General features: G+C 43.3%; 2 protein-coding genes across 2 annotated transcripts; both read right to left on the bottom strand.

The window, feature by feature from the left end:
• Positions 1-7,645: 7,645 nt before the first annotated feature.
• UBQLN3 (ubiquilin 3) lies at positions 7,646-10,493 on the bottom strand. Its single transcript, XM_074014529.1, has 2 exons — positions 10,221-10,493; positions 7,646-9,940 (listed from the first exon to the last, which is right to left on the bottom strand). Exon 2 carries the CDS (start codon positions 9,902-9,904, stop codon positions 7,937-7,939), a length of 1,968 nt encoding a protein of 655 aa, XP_073870630.1. The 5' UTR covers positions 9,905-9,940; positions 10,221-10,493; the 3' UTR covers positions 7,646-7,936.
• A 4,219-nt stretch (positions 10,494-14,712) lies between these two features.
• On the bottom strand, positions 14,713-21,177 carry UBQLNL (ubiquilin like). The gene is given in 4 exon segments (XM_074014530.1): positions 14,713-15,656; positions 15,658-15,812; positions 15,815-16,816; positions 21,056-21,177. Coding segments are annotated over 3 exon segments (1,653 nt in total). The 5' UTR covers positions 16,779-16,816; positions 21,056-21,177; the 3' UTR covers positions 14,713-15,122.
• Between the last annotated feature and the right edge of the window lie 1,091 nt (positions 21,178-22,268).

Raw genomic sequence — 22,268 nt, 5'->3', positions numbered from 1 at the left:
CTACTTGAGCCACTTGTAAATCACTATGCTCACTAGTATCTATCTCAGACCATAGTGCCACATGTGTTCTGAAGTATGTAAGTAAAAGGGTTAACAAAACTCCTCTGTTGCATGAGAATCTGACTTTCAGTTAAACTACTGGCTCTGTTTCCCCAAAAACTAGACAACTGTAAAATACCAATTATATTGCTAGTGTGAAAACTGTCATTACCAAAATGGAATCATTCATGTCAAAATCAAACTAAATGGGGCCAGAAAGTCCATTTAGTTTGGGACCTTCATAAAAGGAGGGTCCTTATGTATATATGCCTGATAACAAGAACTGTCACAAGGGACTCTGCCAAAACCACACCTTGGAATTAAGCCACTTCGATGAGGACATCTTTCCAGTAATAGGCAGTCCTAACTGTGGCCTTGCAAGTAGCTCTACTAAACCACAACCCTGTAGTCATGTCACTTCTATGAAGACCCACTCCTAGCTGTGGTCAGTGCACATGTCACCATCTGTGGGAAGCCCCTATGACCAATGAACTTTTGTTTCAAAACAACCTTCATATAGTTCCCTTTGCCTTTGAACGTTTTCCCTTGCCTCCACCTCCCTGAATATGCCTATGATCTGTCATAGCATGCATATCCCAGGTTATAGTCCTGTTTATTCCTGAATAAACTAATTTATTTGGCAAGCTTGTCTCTCTGCTATTATTTAGGTTGACACTAGGCAGCATTGTCTGTGATAGAAATGACCCTTGATTGGCAAACTTTTCTGAATGGGAAGAAGTTGTAATGAATCATAAATACCTGTTGGAGATTCCATGCTTTGGGCAGCCCTGAGTCTGGGAAAATTATAATAAGGCGTTTCTTGCAGAGTCTAGAACACAGGCGTATGGAAGGCTGAAAAGCATATTAGCTACTATGGGGCATGAGGGCTTAACCTGCAGCATCTCTTTGACTTGCCTGATACAGATTTTGACTGCTTACACCTGGGAGAAGATGACTTCTGGGTGGCTATATTAACCTATGCCTGGGTTACAATAAGAACTCCCACCAAATGAGGAATGCCTGATTCTGCCCTACTGGTGATTTTTGCTTTGTTTTCTGTGTGCTTTGAGTAGATTCGGGCTAAATGTGGCGTATGATAGTCTTAAAAGCTTATTTAACTACATCAAATAAAATCCTGATGGGAGTAGCAAAAGTTACCTTCTTATTACACTTAGGACAAAATCCAAATTCCTTGACTAGCTGTAAAGCCTCACATAGTTGGACTCCTGCCTGTTTCCTTGACTTCCTCTTGCTGATAATTTTCCTCTGGTCTAAGAAGCTTGACCACACTGGCTTCCCTTCTCCCTCTAGAATACACCAAGTGCCCAACATACCCTTAAGGCTGCCACAGTAGCTGTTCCCTAAGACTTTATAACAAGATTGTCCCTTTTAGTTATTCACATCACTTTCTCACTAATTCACTATCCTATCACTATATTTTGATTATATGCATAGAATTTACCATTATATGATATTTTCTCCTTTGCTTATTAATTTCTCCCTGTTGCTTTTTATTATTATACTTTAAGTTCTAGGGTACATATGCATAACATGCAAGTTTGTTACATAGGTATACATGTTCCATATTGGTTTGCTGCACCCATCAATTCATCATTTACATTAGGTATTTCTCCTACTGCTATCCCTACCCCAGACCCCCCAACCCCCGACAGGCCTGGTGTGTGACATTCCCCGCCATGTCCACGTGTTCTCGTTGTTCAGCTCCCACCTATGAGTAAATTTCTCCCTTTCTTTAATCTTGCACATTTAATCTCATCAGAAAGCTTTGTAAATTCTATCTCCAAAATATGTTTTCAGTTGTCCACTTCTTGTCATACACACATGTCAAGAACCCTATTCTAAGCCAATACCATCTCTCACTTGAATGACTACAGAGGTCTTCAGATTGGCTCTGCTTCTCCACTTGTCACCCTCTCATTCATTCTCTGTGCAAGATGAGAATGAATGTCTCTGCATGGGTGACAAACTTTCATGACCTTGCACTCACCTGTCTTTCCCACTTTACCTTGAAGCACTCTCTCTCTCGTTCTCTGTACTCCAGACACACTGGCCTTCTTTAATTTTTCCATGAATGTATTGAGTTCTAGTCAAAATCAGGATTCTCTTTTATCCTTTCTCCTTTGCATGAGACATTTTTCCCCTAGCTCTTTGAATGTCTAACTTCCTCTTACCCTTCAAATCTCTGTATAAATACTTCCTCCAGAGAGATTCTGACTATACTTCTAAAAATATATCCCTCCTCCTGCCATATACACTAGCAAAATACCTTATTTCCTGCATGAAATTTGTTATAATTATAAATCAATAATCATTTATGTAATAGAAGATGATATAGGATAAGAGTGAAGAGTGTGGTCTCTAGAAAGACTGGTTCAAATTCCAACTTCAGCTCAACCATTCACTTGCTATGTAATCTTGGACTAGACATTTTACCTTCTTATGCCTTAGTTTACTTACCTGTAAAAATAGGTTTAATTATAGAGCCTACTTTACAGGGTTTTTGTAAGAATTAAACAACTGTTTGCAAAGGCTATAGAACAGTGCCTCGTTTTCTGTAAGATCTCTGTAAGAGTTAACTGAAATCTGTCATTGCCACTATATTTTAAACTCCTTAGGGTAGGAAACATAATGTTGTTTACCATTGTATTCCTAGCACCAAACATCGTTTCTTACATGTAATGTTCAGGAAATATTTATTGAACTGTGAGTGTCAAAGGGTAATTAATAACTTGGAAAACTTAATGATATATTACCAAGTTAAAAAGGTAGGTTATGAAACTATGTACAGTACAATCATGGTTGTATTAAAATATATAAAAGGACAAACATCCTGGTATTGGTAGTGCTGTCTGGGTAGTGTTTTTTTATATTCTTATTTTACCTATCTTATGTACAACTTACATACATACAAATTATTAGAAGAGTAGAGGCTTTGCAACTATTTATCAAAGATGCATACACTTGATTGCATGAGTATCTATTTAAAAAAGATCTGGCTGGGGGCAGTGGTTCACACCTGTAATCCCAGCACTTTGGGAGGCCAAGGCAGGTAGATCACAAGGTCAGGAGATCGAGACCATCCTGGCTAACACGGTGAAACCCCGTCTCTACTAAAAATACAAAAAATTAGCTGGGCGTGGTGGTGGGCGCCTGTAGTCCCAGCTACTCGGGAGGCTGAGGCAGAAGAACGGCATGAACCTGGGAGGCAGTAAGCCAAGATCGCGCCACTGCACTCCAGCCTGGGCAACAGAGCGAGACTCTGTCTCATGAAAAAAAAAAAAAAAAATCTGAAGTAATAATAGCAAAGTTTCATCACAGTCTAAGTCACTCAGAAAATATAATGAAAAAATTGTCATTCAAAATAACAATCAGAAAATGTCACATGTAAATAAACCCAAATGTGTAAAACTTATCTGAAGAAACTACACTTTTTTTTTTTACAAAGAAATAAAGTTTAATAAACAGAAACATTTCCTATTTTAAAAGGAAAGACTGCCTATTGCAAATTTCTCAACATTGCTCCAATTTATAAGTATAATGGAAAGCCAATCAAAATCTCATTTGGCCTTTTCTGAAATTTGACATCTGCTATAAAGTGTACTTGGAAAAAACAGACAAAATTAGTCAATGATATTTTGCAATGCCAGGCATTATTCTTTTTGTCATTCAATATTTCAAAGTTAAAATAATTGAGGAAGTGTAGTATTAGATGAAATAAAAAGCAAAGAAACAAATAAAAACATCTACACATATATAGGCTATGGTAATGACGACATTTCAATCTAGTGTAGACATTCACAGGACTCAGGGGGTAAAAATTTCAATATCACAAATTCTGCCCTGCTCTACTTTTTTAGGGGTAAGGATTGAAGCATAAATTAAATTAACTTGATTTATTGCAGTGATTAAGCGTATAGGCTCTGAAATTAGACTATCTAATCCTGGCTGTAATATGAAGTGCTTTACAGCTTTAAGGGATATACTTCCCCTCTTCATTTGCCTCAGCTGCCCTCATCCATAAAATAGGGATACTACTAATATCTGTGCTAAAGGACTATTCTGTGGAATCAGATGTAAAAAGCTTGGAACACAGCCTAACATATAGTAAAGCCTCAATAAGTGTTAGCTATTAATATTAAATAAAAACAAGTAATGAAATCCTAAAACATATAGAAAAAATATAGGGATATGTTTATGATGAAGATATTAGTTCTGTTTTTTTTTTTAAAAAAAAAAAAAAAGGAAATAACACTGATGCTTAAAAGCACTTTTTATTGTTTGGATACCTTTCTCCTTAACTGCTGTCTACTTTCCTGGCTAATTGTTATCCAAATCAGTTCTCAGTACTGCAGACTTTACCATGGTTTGTTTTTCTGCTTTCTAGCAAATCTCTTGGTCTGAAGAAAGAGTACAATTTCTTTGGAAAGGGCCAGGCAGTAGGCCCAGCATGACCAAAACTCTATGACTATCTTCTCTTCTCCACCTGTATAACCCCCTTGGCCTGTCCTTCCACAACCCAGATTTGATCTTGGGCGATGGCTGATAGAGAGTAAGAATAGGGACAGCAGATGGGAAGTCCTAGGAGGCCTGCTCTTTCAGCAACATCAGCCTGCAGGGACCTCCTCCCCCTAAAATTCTCATAGCTTTTATTTTCCAAAGCACAAGCTCTGGTCCTGTGACATCTTTAATTTGATTTGTATCCACCCACTGTCCCAAATCACTTTCTCATTTGTTTGCTCACTTAGTCACTCATTGTTTAACACTCATTCAATCATTGATTGCACACTTTCCATGTACCAGGCCCTACCTTAGCTGCTAGGTAGAAGACAGCGACCCTCCCTGCCCCAGAAGCCTCCTCCTCCTGGATTCACCACCCTGGAGCCAGGCATGAGGCTGATGAGTTTACTCTCTGATGAAGCTACAGCAAGGAGTCCAAGCACCCAGCCAATTGTGAAGGGCTCTAAGAGGTTATGGCAAGAGAATCATCCACTAAATGAACACTCTTCTCCTTAGCTCAGACTCTTAGACCCGGTTCACCTGCTGTCTTCTTTGATGAGCAGGGCTTAACTTCAAACGAGCCTCAGGCTTTCTTTACCCCAGATGGAAGGCAGATAAAAACAGTAACATCGGCCGGGCGCAGTGGCTCACGCCTGTAATCCCAGCACTTTGGGAGGCCGAAGGGGGCAGATCACGAGATCAGATCGAGACCATCCTGGCGAATATGGTGAAACGTCGTCTCTACTAAAAATACAAAAAAATTAGCCGGGCGTGGTGGCGGGCGCCTGTAGTCCCAACTTCTAGGGAGGCTGAGGCAGGAGAATGGCGTGAACCCGGGAGGCGGCGGAGCTTGCAGGGAGCAGAGATCGCGCCACTGCGTCCCAGCCTGGGCGACAGAGCAAGACTCCTTCTCAAAAAAAAAAAAAAAACAAGTAACATTTCTTCCCATTAGGTTGTTTGTTTTTTCCTCAGACCTACCTGGCCTTCCAACTAACAGGGCTTAACTTCATATGACCCTCAGGTTTTCTTTGGCTCAAATGGAAGTCAGATAAATGCAGCAACATTTCTATTAGGTTGTTTTTGTCCTCAGACCTACCTGGACTTCCAAGGATAGAAAATTGGGGTTCAATGTATATCTTCCCCAGTCAGAGGCAGACCCAGAGAACTCGCCTTATCAACTGAAGAAAATGGAGAGGCGAAAGTTTCCTCTTCATTTCCCCTAGCACCACCATAAACAATAGGTTTTTCTTTAATCTGGACAAAAACTATCCCCTAATGGGGAGTGCAGTGAGGGGAAACTGAAGCTGTATTAGTCTGTTTTCACGCTGCTAATAAAGACATACCCGAGACTGGGCAATTTATAAAAGAAAGAGGTTTACTGGACTTACAGTTCCACATGGCTGGGGAGGCGTGCTCACAACCACGGCCAGGAGAAGCAAGTCCCATCTTCCCGGCATAGCAGCAGGCAAAAGGAGAGCTTGTGCACAGCAACTCTGGTTTTTAAAACCGTCAGATCTCGTGAGACCCATTCACTATCACCAGAACAGCAAGAGAAAGACCCGCCCCCATGATTCAATCATCTCACACCAGGTCCCTCCCACAACATGTGGGAATTATGGGAGCTACAAGATGAGATCTGGGTGGGGTTACAGAGCCAAATCATATCAAGAGCCTTGTGCTCAACCTAGCCATCGAAACCTAAATCGCTAGAATAAATGTTTTCCCAAAGGCTGCTTTTATCTCCTTTAAGCCTTGCGCTAGCAGCTCTAAGTTACACAGGATGATCAAAATATCCTGGGCTCCAAGTAGAGGTTCTCTCTCTCCCAGTACTGAGTCTCTGACATCTAAACACACACCAGAGCCACTTTTAGATAGCCCCCATCAAGACCTCTTTACTTCCTTGACAGGAATATAGTGTGAATGTTTCTTATGTTTACACTTCCATTTTACGATGAAACTGATTTAACAGGCTTTTACATATGTACATAGAATGTACCCATGTGAAGATGTATTTAAGCGGATGTGCATTTGTCTACAGTGAGTTTACCTGACACATTTATGTGCATATGGATTGGAAAGCATTATTTACCGGCTTGATTTATGAACTGTAGCACTTTTACCCTAGAAGTACATGGGTAATGCAAAGCATCCTTGAATGCAAACAAGGATTTAGTCTGAGATGCCAAGGGCATCTTCCCTGTGTTATGCACCTCCTATGTCGGTGCCTTTGTACATAATAGCTCTTCTGCAGGAAAGCTCTTCCCTCCTCCTTCAGAGCTTTACCTACTTAATTCTTAACCACTTTTTGGATTCTAGTTTGCAGTACACACTCACAGAAGCCTTTCCTGTCTCTCCAGACTAGATCAAGACCCTGTTCATGCTATTTCACAGCTCCTCATCTTTTTCTTTACACCACTTATTATAGTTTGTAATTACATATAATGTGAATTGTATAGTCACAATTTGCACAATTCTTGCTATAAGATCATAAATTCATAGAGGCAGGGCAGTGAGTAAAACTCTTTTTCTCATATTGAATTCCCAATAGCTAGCAGAATGCTATACACAGAGCAGGTCTTCAATTTTGAGCTTGAAGTTGCAAAAAATTAACTCTCTGAATCTGGTTACAAGGGACTGTATAAAGTCTGTGAGATTCAGGAATCTGAGAAGTCACCCTGACTCCTTTGCTGCTCTATCTGCTCAGAGATCAGCATCAAATCCTGGAAGTGAAAGCCACTTGGGGGATAGTCTTCAGGGGAAGTTAAAGAAAGAAACTGTACCCACTTTTCAGTCAGGTTAGTGGTAGGGAGCTGGGAAAACCAGAGCACCTGGTAGCAGCTACTACAGGACACAAAATCTGAAGAAACGCTGAAAGAACACTGGGAAAGTTGCAGGCCTCAACCTTCAAAAGGTTGCAACAACATTTCCTCCTCTGTTCTTCAAACCTGTGAAGAAGATCTTCTAACTTCAGATCTTTTAGTTTCCCTCCAAGTCCTTCCATCCATGTAGAGACAGCCCTTATCACTACCTCTTCTCCCGTATCCTTCCTTTTTTCTCATAGCCCACATGAATGAGACTCAGGCAAGAGTTCACATTGGAAATTGGGTGTAATTGCATCTCAAGATAGGCATAAGCAGAGCTCAGACCGGGGCCCCCCGATGGTATAGTGGTACAAGTGGTTGACTCATACACAGTGCCTCCACTATGTTTTGGCAATTCGTCTTCCTCGTTGACTCTGGAACAACATTGCCTCCACAGTAAAGGGCATCATAGTAAATTTTGTTTATAATGCAGCTGTATTCAAAAATGGGAGAGCTAGGGAAATAGGATATGGGGAAAAGGCACAGAGGAAAACGTATGGTGTGAATGACTAAGCCTCCTATGACTGTCTCAGCTTCTCTGCAGCAGCATCCACATCGCCCCCCGTAGCAATGAGGGCCTGAAGATTGGCTTCACGATTTAGAAAGCCCATGGACCGCAGTTGCTCCAGCTGCACCTGAAAGTGAGCCTCAGGCTGCAGCTGCTGGGGATTTGTACTAACTAAATCTTGCAGCATATGGAGAAAGGGAGGGGAATGGAAGCCCAGCTCTGCAGAGTCCAGTGCTGGGAACACCTCAGGAGGTGGATTTGGGAGAGGATCCTCAGACATAAGGGGATCTTCTCTAGACTGTATACCTCCTGCCACACTACCCATCCCTGCTAGGCAAGGCATGAACCAGAGTAGGAGGCGAGGTGCTTCAGTAGCTAGGACCTGCAGACCCTGCTCAATCTGCCGCAGGGCTTGCATGGCACGGGGGTTTGCCATGGCTGCCTGAAGGTGCATCAGCAGTGGCAGCTGTGGTTGTATCTCATCCTGTAACTGTGGAGCCGGATTCATGCCATCTGGCCTCAGAGATCTTGGATAAGGTGGGGATGGCAGCCAGGGAGGCTCAGGGATTCCAGGAATGGCTGCCGTGGGGGAAGAGGTTAAGGGAACAAATGGAACCCTGTTGGCAGAATCTCCCAGCCCCGAGACAAGATCAGGCAAGTTTGTGCTATGTCCAGTAGGGCTTTTCCCTGCACCATCTTGGTCTCCACCTTTTCCAGTACCATTCTCTGTGGGGTATCTCAGGAAAGCTGTGCAGGAGGACCTTCCCTTGATTGCTACTGACTCCTTGGGGAGAGGCTGGCCTGACCTAGGCTCCTGAGATGAGGGTGACAATGGGGGAACTCTGTTTACTGGTGGTGGTCGTTCCTGGCTTTGGCTGAGGGCAGATGCTGTCCCCTGTAGATAAGTTCCTAGGGACTGGGGGTTCTCGTGTAATTGCTGGAGATAGTCATAGAGTCCTATAATACCCAGAAAGTTTGGAAACCTATTTCTGATGTCAGCTGCATCCTGATCCCCATCCTGCCTTTGTTGCCTGCTACCTGAGCCTCCATGTGTAGAAGTCCAGGGGTTGGGGAGAGGGTCACAATTCTCCATCCTTGAAGGTTGGCTTGTGGTGGTGGTGGCATTATCGGTAGTGGCAGTGGCAAAGGGATTGCCACCAAACTGCTCCTGGACTGCATTAAGCATCGGGTCCATAATATCTGTGTACATAGTGCGAAGCACATTGTAGCCACCGGGAATGCTCTCCAAGTTACTGAGCACCCGGTCCTGGCTACGTATCATCTCCTGCATCATGGCAGGGTTACGTAAAAACTCCAGTGTCTGCCGCATAATTTCAGGGTTGTTGAGAATATGCCCAATCTCAGGGTTGTGCTGGATTAGCTGCTGCATATGGGGGTTGTCAAGAACCAGCTGGCGTACCAGGCCTGTGTTGGACAGCAGACCCTGGATGAAGGGGTCATCAATGAGCTGAGCCACAAACTCAGGCACAGACACATGCTGCCGCATTAGTGAGCTTGGCTGGTCAGGGAAGCCACGATAGGTCAAGCCCAGCCCATTGAGGCCTGTGAGGAGACCTAAGCTGAAGGCAGGGGGCCCATCTGCTGGGTAAATGGAGCTTGGCTGAGGGAGTGATCCAGGACTTGGGCCCTGGGTAGGGACAGAGGCAGCTGGGCACTCACTGCCCATGGCACGGCGCTGCATCTTGATGACCAGGTGGACGGTGAGGCCGTCTCGCACTCCACACTGTGCCAGTGAGTCAGGATCCTTGAGGATTTTGCCAGCAAAGATTAGAACAAGCTGATCAGGGTGGGCCTTAAAGCGCTGAGATATCTCTTCCTTCAGCTGCTGGATGGTGCATGAGTCCGTAACTGAGAAATCCTCCTTGTCTTTGGGCGTCTTCACTGTCACCTTGATGAGGTGGGGATCCTGGACTGGTGCTGGGCTGCCCTGTGGCAGGGCTTCTCCACCTTTGGCCATGGTGGCAGCAGGAGGCCCAGGTCTGTGGGGACACAGCTAGGGGCATGGGGATGGGAGACCAAGATCATCCTTTCAGGCAATGGCAAAAGTAGGAAAGGTGAGCATGAAAAGGGGCTTGAATATCAGGATAGGGAAAGCTGCAGGGTCTACGTGAAAGGGGCCATGAGGTTTCTGGGGCAGGATGCTTTAGGAGGATTGCAGGATTGAGACATGTTGGAATCAGGGGAGGGAAATACAGGGCCCTAGGAAAGAGGTCTGTAGTTGATGAATACAGGGACAAAGGTAGGAGGAAGGGCCCAGGCTGGGGTGTACATACCTGTCAGCTGTGGTCCCGTCCTTCTCTTTATGCAAGGCTCCAAACCTCCCTCATCTTGCTACACAGCCACCCCTGTGGCCTTCTGGGTCAGAACCCGCACTATCAGGTCCCTTCTGTGACCTCAGTGCTGACGTCACAGCCTCAATCAGAAGGTTCTTGAGACTTCTCTAACGAGCTCTGGATCCCTGGGAACTCTTGCTATCCCATCTTTTACCACTTCTACCTTCTTCCACCTCAAGTGCCTTCCTGTGGAGACTTCTGTGGAGGCTCAGACTGGGATTGGAACATTATAAAACATCTCTCAGTCCTCTCTGTCTCCATTCAGACCCTCATTCAGCTACTTCCTGGTCCAGGGGCTTCTTCCTAGTATCCTATGTCCCAGTTTTCTGTCTTATTCAACATTAACCATGAATTCTTTACGTATTTTCAAAGTATTGATTTGCTGATGGATGGGATTTGGGGTATAAGGGAGGAGTCAAGCATGACATAATTTTTTTTTTTTTTTTTTTTTTTTTTACTTTAAAAGAAATCGTTATCCCCCAAAGGAACTCAAAGGACTGAATATTTACTAAGATAAAGATTGGGAATAAGCACTTTCTCTAAATCAGCAGGTTGTTAAACAGTTTTACATACATTTGAGATGTCTATTTTACATACAAATGGAGATGTACAATGGTAGTTGAATATTATAAGTCCAGAGTTTATTAGCATTCAAAGGGTGCTTAACATCATGGACTGGTTTAGATTAGCTAGTTAGTGCATACAGGCAAAATGATAGAGATTTTAAAATCTGAGTTTTGTGGCTCTATAACATTTAGAAATCTGGAAGATCAGAAGAATTTGGCAAAGGAAACTGAGAAAAAATAAAACAATAAGGTAGAAAAAAAGAGAAAAGAGAAAGGCCAAAGGAAGAAGAGTTTCAAAAAGGAGAGAGTGACCAGCCATGTCAAATGATGCTGCTAGGTCAGGAGAATGAGGATTGAGAATTGGCCACTGGATTTGAAAAAATAAAGAATTGGAGACCATGATGAGACAAACTTTGGAAGGATAGTAGAGGAAGGAAGCCTGATTAGAGTGTGTTTAAAAGCAAATTGTTTGGGAAAAAGTAGATCTAGTAAGGGTATTATAAATGCAAGAAAGGGGATGACAGCTATGTGGGAATGTGGGGTTAAAGGCTTTTTAGATTTTTTGTCTTAAGAATAGTGTGTGATGTTTATATCCTGATGGAAGCAATCCAATGAGTAGAAAAAATTGATGCATGAGAAAGGGAAAACTATTAAGTTATTGAATAGATAAGTTAGAGAGATTGGGAGCAAGTGCCCATGTGGAGAGCTTGATTTAGGGATATGAACAGTTTATTCATGACAGCAGAATGCATGGGAGGCAGAGTGTATTGGGACAGATGTAAGCTAGTTGATTGATTTCATGGTAGACACAGGTAGAAGTCCCTTCTGATTATTATTGTCTTTCTTGTTGAAATAAACACAACTTTTAAGATTTAGAGAAGAGAAAACAAGATATGAATTGATCATCTGAAAGAATAAGTGTTAGGTTTCGAAGAGAAGGCAAGGGTTAAAGAAAGACACACAAACACAGCAAATGCAGGCTTTATATCTAGCATAAAACCTAGAGAAGTGTGGGACCAGCCTAATGCCAGAGCCCACCGCTTCTTACAGGCTGGGGTAGTTTATAGGTATGGGAGCGAGTGGTCTGAGCAGTATGGCTTGCTGCCTGGCAGGATATTGATAAGGTGTTCTCAGGATGAGGCGGTTTGGTCCTTGTTTCTGTAGGATATCATCGTGGTGTTCAATGGACCTTTGCCTAGCAAGATATGATAGGGATGTTACTTTAGTTGGGCCTTTGTCCTCCTTGTGGTCAGGTGGTTAGGCAGGATGTTTCTCATAGCCTGAACCGCTGTGAAATGTTTCAGTTTGACCAAGGTCTGCAAAATAGTGGGAAGTTTACAAAATGATGCAGTTTGTACTAACAATAATTTAGTGAGTTAACTAGGATAGTAGATTTCCAGGTATGGTCTCCAAACAGACAGCATTAGCACCACCTGGAAACTTATTAGATTTCAACGCTACTGTAGACCTACTGAATCAGACACCCTTGGAATGTCACGCAGAAATCTGTATTTTAACACACCCTCTGGGTGATCCTGGTGCAGATTCTGGTGAGAATTACTGGACTGGGAAAATGCAGTTAGGATTGCTAAGACAATAATTAAATCTTTTCATAATAAGTTTAAATGAAACTAGTCAGCACAGTTGTATGCTTTTCTTTGCCTAAACAGAGACTAGGTGAAGAGTTCAGTATCACCATAATGAGTTAACTAGGCAAGTATTATGCTACAATTATTATATTCATAGGTCATGAAATAATCTTGGAGCCAGAAAACTAGGGCTGAGAAGCAGCAAGATGGTGCAAGAATGACATCTATCCACTTCCAAGTTCAAGGGGAACAAAGATGTAGCCACTGCTGGAGAAGCAGTGTCTTCCGTGAACATCCAGATCTCCATGATAGCAAAAAGGTATAGTCATCTTTAGAAAGAAGGTTGTAGATATGTGGGTTTTTCTATTGCTGAGTTATGACTTCTAAATGGTAGGATGAAAAGACTTGGAAAATTGGTAATGAGTAGAAAAATGAGTCAAGTAAGGAATTTTCAGAGCATATTGTGATGAAAATAAAAAAGATGACCTGGATAGCTTGAGCTTTTTATGCAAGCTGTAGCAGAGAGGCTATGAAGCTTAATCATATTAAATGGGGAGGCAAAAAATCCATTTTCACTGTAATTTATTTCTTGAGACTTCTTTTTGGTAGGTGTGGACATGAAGCAGGGGTCTTTGGCAGTGAGCTTTCTAGAAACACTTGAAAGTTTGTAAGCCTGTTCTTCACTCTTACTGATGGCCATGGTGGGGCTCAGAAGGGGTTTGTTGAGCACACAAATCTCTGTGGATGGGTCCACAGAGATTCTTTAGAGTCCAGAATCTACTTCTCAACACCTCCCCTGCTCCCACCCCAGTGCAAGAAACCACTGTTTCTCAACTTCTCTATTATAAAAGCCTCCTAACTGGTTTCTCTGCTTCCCTGGTTTTTCTCTCCCACAGTGCATTCTCCATTGTGAAGTCAGACTGATAAATTGAATGATTTGATTTATTTGCTCAAAACTCACCAGTGACTATTACATTCACAGTAAAATCCAAAGTTTTCACCAGACCTATAAAACTTTTCACAATCTCTCTGACTTCCTTCCCATTCCCCACTAGTTTTTATCCATTTCAGCTATATCACCTTCTTGTTACTCTTAAAACACAGCAGGAATACTGCTATCTTGGGGCTTTTACTTTCAGACAGCTCGTGGATCATCCTTCTCCCAGTGAATTGCATGTTCAGTTCTCCTAGTTACATCTGATTTCTGCTCAAATGTCACCTTTTCAGAGAGGCCTTCTCTGATCACCCTAGGTAGAATATCTTGTTCTGATTCATTTTTCTTCATAGCACTTACCACCTAACATAACTTGTATCTCCACAAAAGACAGTAAAGTCAACAAATAAAGGATCTTTATTTTTTTTCACTGCTATTTTTTCAATGCCTAAAACAACACTGAATTATTCTGGTAAAAGTGTATTAAATTATTTAATCATGGAATAATTAAAACACACGTAATTGCATATCCTGCCATGCTGGGATACTCTAGGTGAGGCAGAAAGAGAAAAAAGTGGGGCAACGACGGAAAATGTAAACTACAAACATAAGATATACCGAAGGAGATGATATTCTTGGAAGGTGCTGTGCCCCATGGAGGGCTGGATTTGTGGTGACTGAGATATACAGTGAAGATGGCAGCAGCTGCATCTCTGTGTGCTAACGAGAAAGTAGTGATAACCCATCACCGTCTTATAATGGTGGTAATGTCAATGAGTAAGAGGCTCCAATGACGATAACTATTCATCCGGACTTGGTCGATATGTGAATTCACCCTATTCTGGCCCACATATTATTTCTGTTCCACTTTCAAACTTGAACAATTTGGGTTTGAGAAATTCAGATAGTCTTTATGACTAAATATCTAGGCCTATCTATGTAAAATGTTTCCCTTTCTGTTTGAGCATGTTATGATTGTTTTCCCTACATATGGGTCTGTTTATGTGTCTCTAGGTATTTGCATCCATGTTTGCACCTGGCTGTGTGTACTTGTATGTGGACTCTATACACCTCTATATGTGAATTTTTTACTACGTGAGCTTGTGTACATACACACACCTGTCTGAGGTGACATGCTCAAAATAATCAGTTTCATATACTGTGCTCAAGTTTCATATACCACACTCAAAATGCTCATGTTTTAGAGATAAAAACATTATTGTCACCTCTATATTAATACATGCATGTGGTTTATGTGTTAATGTATGTATAGTAGGTGAGACAAAAATATCACACAGTTATTTTTTTCTTTCTTTCTTTCTTTTTTTTTTTTTTTTTTTTGCAAAAGAAGTAAAGCCAAACCTCAGATCAGGGCAAGTAGCCATTTTGTTGACAGATGTTCCAGCCATGGCCAGTGATCTATTATTCAGTACAAGACACACTGGTTGATAACTCTTATTCCAGGACTTCTCTTGGCTGGAAGCATTAGGAGAGGTGGAAAAGGCATATGAGATGGTCAGGTGGGTCAACAGGCAGGTGGCAAGCAAAGAAGTAGGCATGGTGGTTAGAATCTCTGGGATCCCTTGAGCTTGTGGGTAGCAGCATTGGCATCCCCTTCAGTAGCAATGAGTGCCTGTAGATTGGCATGGTGGTTCTCAGCTTCCAGGGCCTGGAGAGATTCCATCTGTTTGCTAAAACGAATCTCATGAGCTTGCAGAGGGTGGGAAGGGTCCCCATCTGGGGATTGTAGCCTCTACAGGACTGTTCCAGGTTTGTGGCAGCACTCAGGTCCCTTAGGCTCGGGTATATCCGAAACATTCCAGGAACAGAGCACTGTGTCAGGATAGCTGCAGCTGGGGGCAGAAAGCCAACCCAAGCCCCATAGGTAAGGTGCAACCCAAGGCAGAAGAACCGGAGCCGCTGTGGCCAGCAGCTGGAGGCCCTGCTCAATCTGCAATATTGCTAGGAATGCTTTAGGGTTGGCTAAAGCAATAAGCAGATCAGAAATCTGTGTCTGCTGCAGGAATGTGGGCAGCTGCTGCCTCCACTGTTCACTCAGCTGAGGCATACTCATGAACAACATAATCTGAGCTGCCAGGTAGGGGGTGTTCATAAGCGACTGCATCATGCCTCCTGTGATCTGGGAGCTGGTCTATTCATCTGACAGCTGGAGATCACCCTCTAATATCTGTCTGGAGCTACTTAGAGAAACAGTGGCATCCTTGTATTCTTCTTGAAGCTGCTGGGTAAGCTCTATGCTAGGTAAGGCTGGTATCCCAGCTGGCTGGCCGAGTGGCACAGACATGGCTCTGGCCCTTGGTGGAGATCATAGCAGTGTTGGCCTTGGAAGTGTGGTTGACCTTGTTAGGGGTGTCACTGGCTGAGGTGTTTGAAGATAAACCACCAGAGCTATTATAGATGACTCGGGTTGCAGGATGCTGTGGAGCTGGTCTTGTCGTTCCTGGGATGGTGGTGAAGGTGGAGGTGAAGACTGGACTTGTTCCAGCACTTGTCCTGCCAGGAGAGCTGTGAAAGGGTTTCCTCCAAAAGGATCTTGCATACTGTTCAGCATTTGATCATTAATGTCAGCACAGTTCTGACTCAGGGCATTGTTCCCACCTGGCATTGTCTCTAAGCCCAGATACAGCTGTGGGTTCAGTGGATACTCAAGGTTTTGTGAAGGTTGCTGGATCTGCATTATCTCTTGGATCATAGCAAGGTTCCTGGCCAGCTCCAGAGTCTGCCATAGGATCTCAGAATTGTCAAGAAGATGGGAAACTTCTGGGTTCTGCTGCATCAATTGTTGAGTGTCTAAATGTTCTGAGATGAACTGCCGCATGAACTCCATGTTGGACAGAAGCCGCTGGATGCTAGGATTCTCCAGCATCTGTGCTTTGTGCTCTGGATGGCTCACTTCCAAGTTCTGGGTATGCACTTTGGGTGCATCAGGCCCCACAAAGTGGGCCAATTCTACTGGAGCTTGATTCACACCAGTTGGTTGGTGCACCCCGCTGCTGTTTCCTTTGGTGTTTCTGTCCCAGTGGCAGGGATCATTCGTTGGCAGATCCTGGAAGGAATGGGCTAGAGATCTGGAGCCATGCTTGGACATGATGACCAGGTAGATGGTGTGGCCGTCCATGATGCCCCTCTGGCTCAGTGTGTCATGGTCTTTGAGAAGGCGGCCCATGAAGACCAGCACTAGTTGGTCCATTTGGCATTGGAAGTGAGCCAATAGCATCTCCTTGAACTGCCTCACCGAGATGTCATCAGCTACCATAAAGTCTTTCTGGTTGCCTGCAGTCTTCACTATCACTTGAGTGGCACTTGAAGAGATATTTTTATCTGCCGAAAGACCTGAAGGACATCCACTCTGGGACATCCTGGATGTTCGAGAGATGGCATGCGACATGCGCTTCAGTGGGCGGGCAGATGGGGTGCAGGTGGAAGCTGGGGCAGAAAGGGTAGGGGCAGGCAAATGTTTCTGCTGGCCTTTGTCTCAGGTATTGTGTTCTCATGCCACAGGATAGTTTCCTTGTTGCCCAAAAAGGGATGAGTGACCAGGCTAGGGCCAGGTATTTTGCGATGTTGTGCCCTCACCCCAGTTCTCCAGATGTGGCCCAGCTGAGGCCTGGCATGGCTACTGATTCATACTTCACCCATGGTGGACAAAGTGGTGATGACTTCTCCTAGGGTTACCCCTCCTCCTACCCCACCCTCCAAGGGCATGAATCCTCAGAAAAGGGATATTGTGATGTCAAGTCTATCCTCACAGTCACCCTGGGCCAGCTGGGGAACGAGGACATATTTCGGGGTCCAGGTCTTTACAATAAAATAAAACAATTTTCCAGAAAACAGGGACAAAGTTCTCTGGATGGAACTAGTAAGAAAACAAAAAAGTAAATAAAAACCATATTTTTTAATGTGGGACGTGTGTTTCTGTGTGATACTGTGTGTATGTATACATGCAGTATATACCTTTATATATATACATACATATATACCTTTATATATATGTGTATATATACATATATATATATTTGTGTATATATACACACATATATATTTTCTCCCCAGGGACCTCACAGGAAGGTAGAGATAAGAAAGGGAACTTTCATATCCTACTCTAATGACCAGCTGCCCTACAGCTTCTGCACTGGAATCAGATGTTCCCAACCTGAAACCGACAATTCTAGATCACAGAACTCTTGAGTTCCAGAAGCTGGATTTATGATTCTCCAAAAGGAATATGAGATGCCAAAGCATCAGAAAGAGAGGGTACCATTTTCTTAGCTAATATTTTACTTTTTCCCTATCAAATCCACCTAGACCATTATTAAAGGGAACCTTAATATGCTGATTGAGATATTAATTACATAAAGGACTCACTAGATATAATCAATGTCTTCCAATCATTAGGACCAATGACCACTTTGGGATGTGGTCCTCCTGGAGGTAAGGAAGAGGGCACACTTCTACTAATGCTCTGCCCAGCCCTGGGGTCTCAGGGTCTGGAAGCCTTGTTAGGTTTGACGGGTTTTGGTGGAGCATGAACCCCAGAGGGCCTCTTGGTGGGTGGTCTTGGTAGCCTTCTCTTCAGGAAGGTGAAGTCATAATTTATCAGGTAACCATCATTGAAGACATAGAGCTTGTGGTCTGAGGGGCAGTAGTTGATGCCCTGCAGCTTTTCCAGCATCTTGTCCAACAGGATGCTGAGGCGACGCTCCTGCCCGGTGGTGGTGTCAAAAGCATAGAAGATCTCCTTTTTGTGGGTGCTCAGTGAGCGTAAGGCATAGAGCACCCCACAGACCATGAAGGCCCCTGACAGGGCTGGCTTGTACTGGCTAGTGCACCAGGTTTCCTCCACTTCTAGGGTGCTAGTGTTGAGACGACTCACAACCAGGTTGCCCTTGCTCTCCTCAGTGGCATAAAGAACCCACAGCCCCTTCTTATCACCAACAAAATCTAAGTCCTTCCAGGGCACACCAGCACAGGAAAAGTGATTGTTATAGGTGGCACCAGGCAGCGGATGCCGCAGCACCAGGATGTTGGAGGAAAGGTCCATCTTGGTCATGTTGCTTGTGCCATAGTAGTTAAAGTACATAAAGTTCTTATACACAACGTTTCCACTGCCATCACCATAGCCCATCTTCCTCTCTCCATAGTTTTTCAGCAGCACAAGGTCATTATAGGATTTGTACAGCCAATAGTAGTCAAAGTACCTAGGCCAAGCCCTGCATTTGGAATTATTGGGTGACCACAATAACTAAGGTAACAAAGGGCTATAAAAATGGGCAGATCGGTTTGCTAATCAAGAGCAGGGGCTTTGCTATCAAACAATTGACTTTAGTTCATCTTTTACTTACTCAACCATGACAAACTAAACAATTGTTTTTAAAAGTAACAGTAATAATAAAACACCAATAGCTACAGTGCCTATTAGACACTATATTTGCATAATCTTATTTAATTATAATAACAGCACTGTACAGTAGGTTTTATCCTTACAGATGAAGAGACTAGGTCTTAGAAATGTTGAGTCATTTGCTCAAGGTCACACAGCTTATAAGTAAAAACTGTAAACAAAAATAACAGGCTACTTTATTGACTGTTAGTACTGTCCAAAATAAAGCAAAGAAAACAATTAGTAGAGCATTTGTTCCAATGAGCAATCAAAAAATGGTAGCTATTATTTTTTCTTCCTTATGGAGATTCTTCTGTATCTACACTCTACCGCCTTCCACCTGTCCTCGAGATGCAAGGGTCCTGTAACAGTACATATTTCTGGAGCTGGATTCAGGGAGATTTGTTCTCATGAGGTCACATTGGAAAGTTCCTTAAATTATTTCTGAGTTATGAGTAATCTTATCTCTTAACATTGTTCTGTAAGTCCTGACTACCCATAGATTTTGAGAGGGTTCCAAGGCATGTAAACATATTTTATATGCTGCAAAGTGTAGCATATTTGAGTTATATGCTACAAAGTATAGCCTATACATTTTATATAAGCATAGAAATTGGGGAACATTATTTTCAGTAACACTAATTTTCAGTAACATTAATCTTTTTGAGTTGAGCTTCAACTGGGGCTCTTCAATGACTGGTTTAACCTATATTCATGTCTCTTTCTTACAACAGGTCTATATTACATTTTCACACACACTGACTTTTAACATTCTGTGTGTTGGGCCTACCTCCCTAGCAAGGCTGACAATGTATTGAGGGTCTTACTCATCTATTTATTGACTCTTTTAGCCATTCTTTCATCCAATAAATACATATCAGCACCTATGTTTTACATACTTTTCTATGTAATCTCATGTGATCTTCTCATATATGTATAATTATCCCAATTTTACATATGGCTAAGAAGGGCTCTGAGATGTTAATTCATTTTCCCAAGGTCACTTAGCTTAAATGGCAGTATTGAGTCTCAAATACAGATTGGCCTAATTCCAAGTCTCAAGCTTGGCCAGAGACATGCTCTGAACTTCTAAGCAGGAAGTTAGAATTTTGAGGCCCAGGTATAGAAGAGTTTGTCCTTTACATAGAATCAGAGTAGAAGTAGAACCATCTTTGAGTTACTATGGGATTAAAATTTTTAGACAGTGGATTTGTGAAGGAAGCTCAGGGCAGTCTGGGTCATGCTTGTCTCATGAGAAAAGCATTAGGAGGTGACCTGTTAGGCCTAGGCCAGGTTTGCTTTGGGGCATACTTAAAATAGAGAGAAGAAGCTGGCTTGGGGCTATAAAGAAACCTGTTTGGGTACAGGTAGGGGACATTTGGAAGTAATCTGATTGCAGAACAGAAGTCACTCACTCAGGGCTCACCTGCCATTTGTGCGTAGAGGAGCCACCCAGTAAAGGGAAGAGGCTGGATTGGGTACTGAGTCTCAGCCCTAGGCACCTGCCTTGTATGAGAAGCCTCTCCAATTGAGCTGAACCACAAAGGGTTTGCTAACTTCCTGGAGGCCTCCATGGGTACAAGAAGCTAGGGGATAAAGCAGGCAATATATGAGCGAAGTCTAAAGCACACAACCCACAGGTAGCTGAGTGTGAAAGTATAATAACCATGTGTGGATTTGAGTGTGTATCCATGCACCTGAGTGCATATACAAGCATATCAGCAGGTTGATTTTGCATAAACATAGGTGGTTATGTATATCTGATTATGGGGTGTTCATATGTCTGTGTATATGTATGCCGATGTATGAGAATATATCAATCTTGGTCTGCATTTTTCAGTGACACACAAAACAAGGAAATGAAAGATTTATTCTCTATCAAGATTTGTACTTTGACTGGGTACAGTGGCTCACACCTGTAATCCCAGCACCTTGGGAGGCCAAGGCAGGCGGATCACCTGAGGTCAGGAGTTCAAGACCAGCCTGGCCAACATGGCAATACCCTGTCTCTACTAAAAATTTAAAAATTAGCCGAGCTTGGTGGTGAGCACTTGTAATCCCAGCTACTCGGGAGCCTGAGGTGGGAGAATCGCTTGAACCCAGGAGGTGGAGGTTGCAGTGAGCTGAGATTATGCCACTGCATTCCAGCCTGGGCAACAGAGCAAGATTCCGTCTCAAACAACAACAACAAAAAAATTGTTCTTCCCTCCCCTCATAGCCAACATGCACTCCCAACCTGGTCTCTGAAGAGATAAGACCTTGAGAAATTCAGTCTGTTCACTCACCCGGGGGGAGGGGTGGTCCAGGTGTCTGGAGGCCTGTTCTTTCTCCTTTTGTCTCTCACATTCACTTAGTTGAATCTCAAGGACATCCACCTCCTGCTGGAGAGCACCAAAGCTGCTCTGGTCAGAGTCAGCCAAAAGCTTGAGTGTGAGACTGGCGTTAGTCACCTATGGAAATGAGATGCCCGAGAAGTGGGTTGCAGAGTGTTCTTAAAAACTGAACTCTGGCTGTCATATTCCTCAGCTCAAAGTCTTCTTCCTCAGAAAGAAGTAATATCAGAATTTGTCCAATATGTGAGGTTAGAGAAGACAGGAGTCTGTGACAGGGAGGGAATTTTTTCTTTCTTTCTTTTTTTTTTTTTTTTTTTTTTTTTTTTTGACACAGAGTCTTGCTCTGTCACCCAGGCTGCAGTGCAGTGGTGCAATCTCAGCTCACTGCAACCTCCATCTCCTGGGTTCAAGCTATTCTCTTGCCTCAACCTCCCAAGTAGCTGGGATTACAGGTGCCCACCACCACAACTGGCTAATTTTTGTATTTTTAGTAGAGATGGGATTTCACCATGTTGGCCAGGCTGGTCTCGAACTCCTGACCTCAGGTGATCTGCCCACATCAACCTCCCAAAGTGCTGGAATTACAGGCGTGAGCCACCGCACCCGGCCTAGGGAGGGGTATTCTTTAATCTATCCGTATACCTGGCTCTGGAGTCAGTGGAGAAGGTCCGCTGCCACAATAATGCCTCCAATGGCTGTAAGTTGAGTCACCAACTTCTGTGCTCCCTCCAGTTCCAGGCGTAGCAGATTGAAGGCTGGGTTCTTATAGGGAGAAGCAAGGGCACTGGGATTCCAGGACTCCGGCATGTGACTCATTTCCAGAACCTCATTGTCTTTATCTTCAATGGTGTGTGCATACTCACTGACCTAGGCATGCAGGGGATGAACAGGAAGTTGCCCCAAATGTCAAGACCTGTGTCTCCTCCCATTCAGCTGCATCCTCCCAGACCAAAATTGCCCTATTTTCATCTTCCAGTGGGTCCATACCCATTAATTCATCCATTACTATGGGAGGCACCCCCTACACAAGCCTCTCTATAGTCTGTTACTATCACTGGAGATCCCAAGGATAGTACAGAATTTCCCCTTCATTCTAAAGATTCATCTCAAAGATGAGGGCTGTGCCACTTCCTTCAAACATTTTCTACTTCCAGGACTCATCTCA

The sequence above is a fragment of the Macaca fascicularis genome, chromosome 14, assembly GCF_037993035.2.
Source record: "Macaca fascicularis isolate 582-1 chromosome 14, T2T-MFA8v1.1".
In the NCBI taxonomy this organism is placed as follows: domain Eukaryota; kingdom Metazoa; phylum Chordata; class Mammalia; order Primates; family Cercopithecidae; genus Macaca; species Macaca fascicularis.
This window is presented reverse-complemented; position numbering and strand designations above follow the sequence as displayed.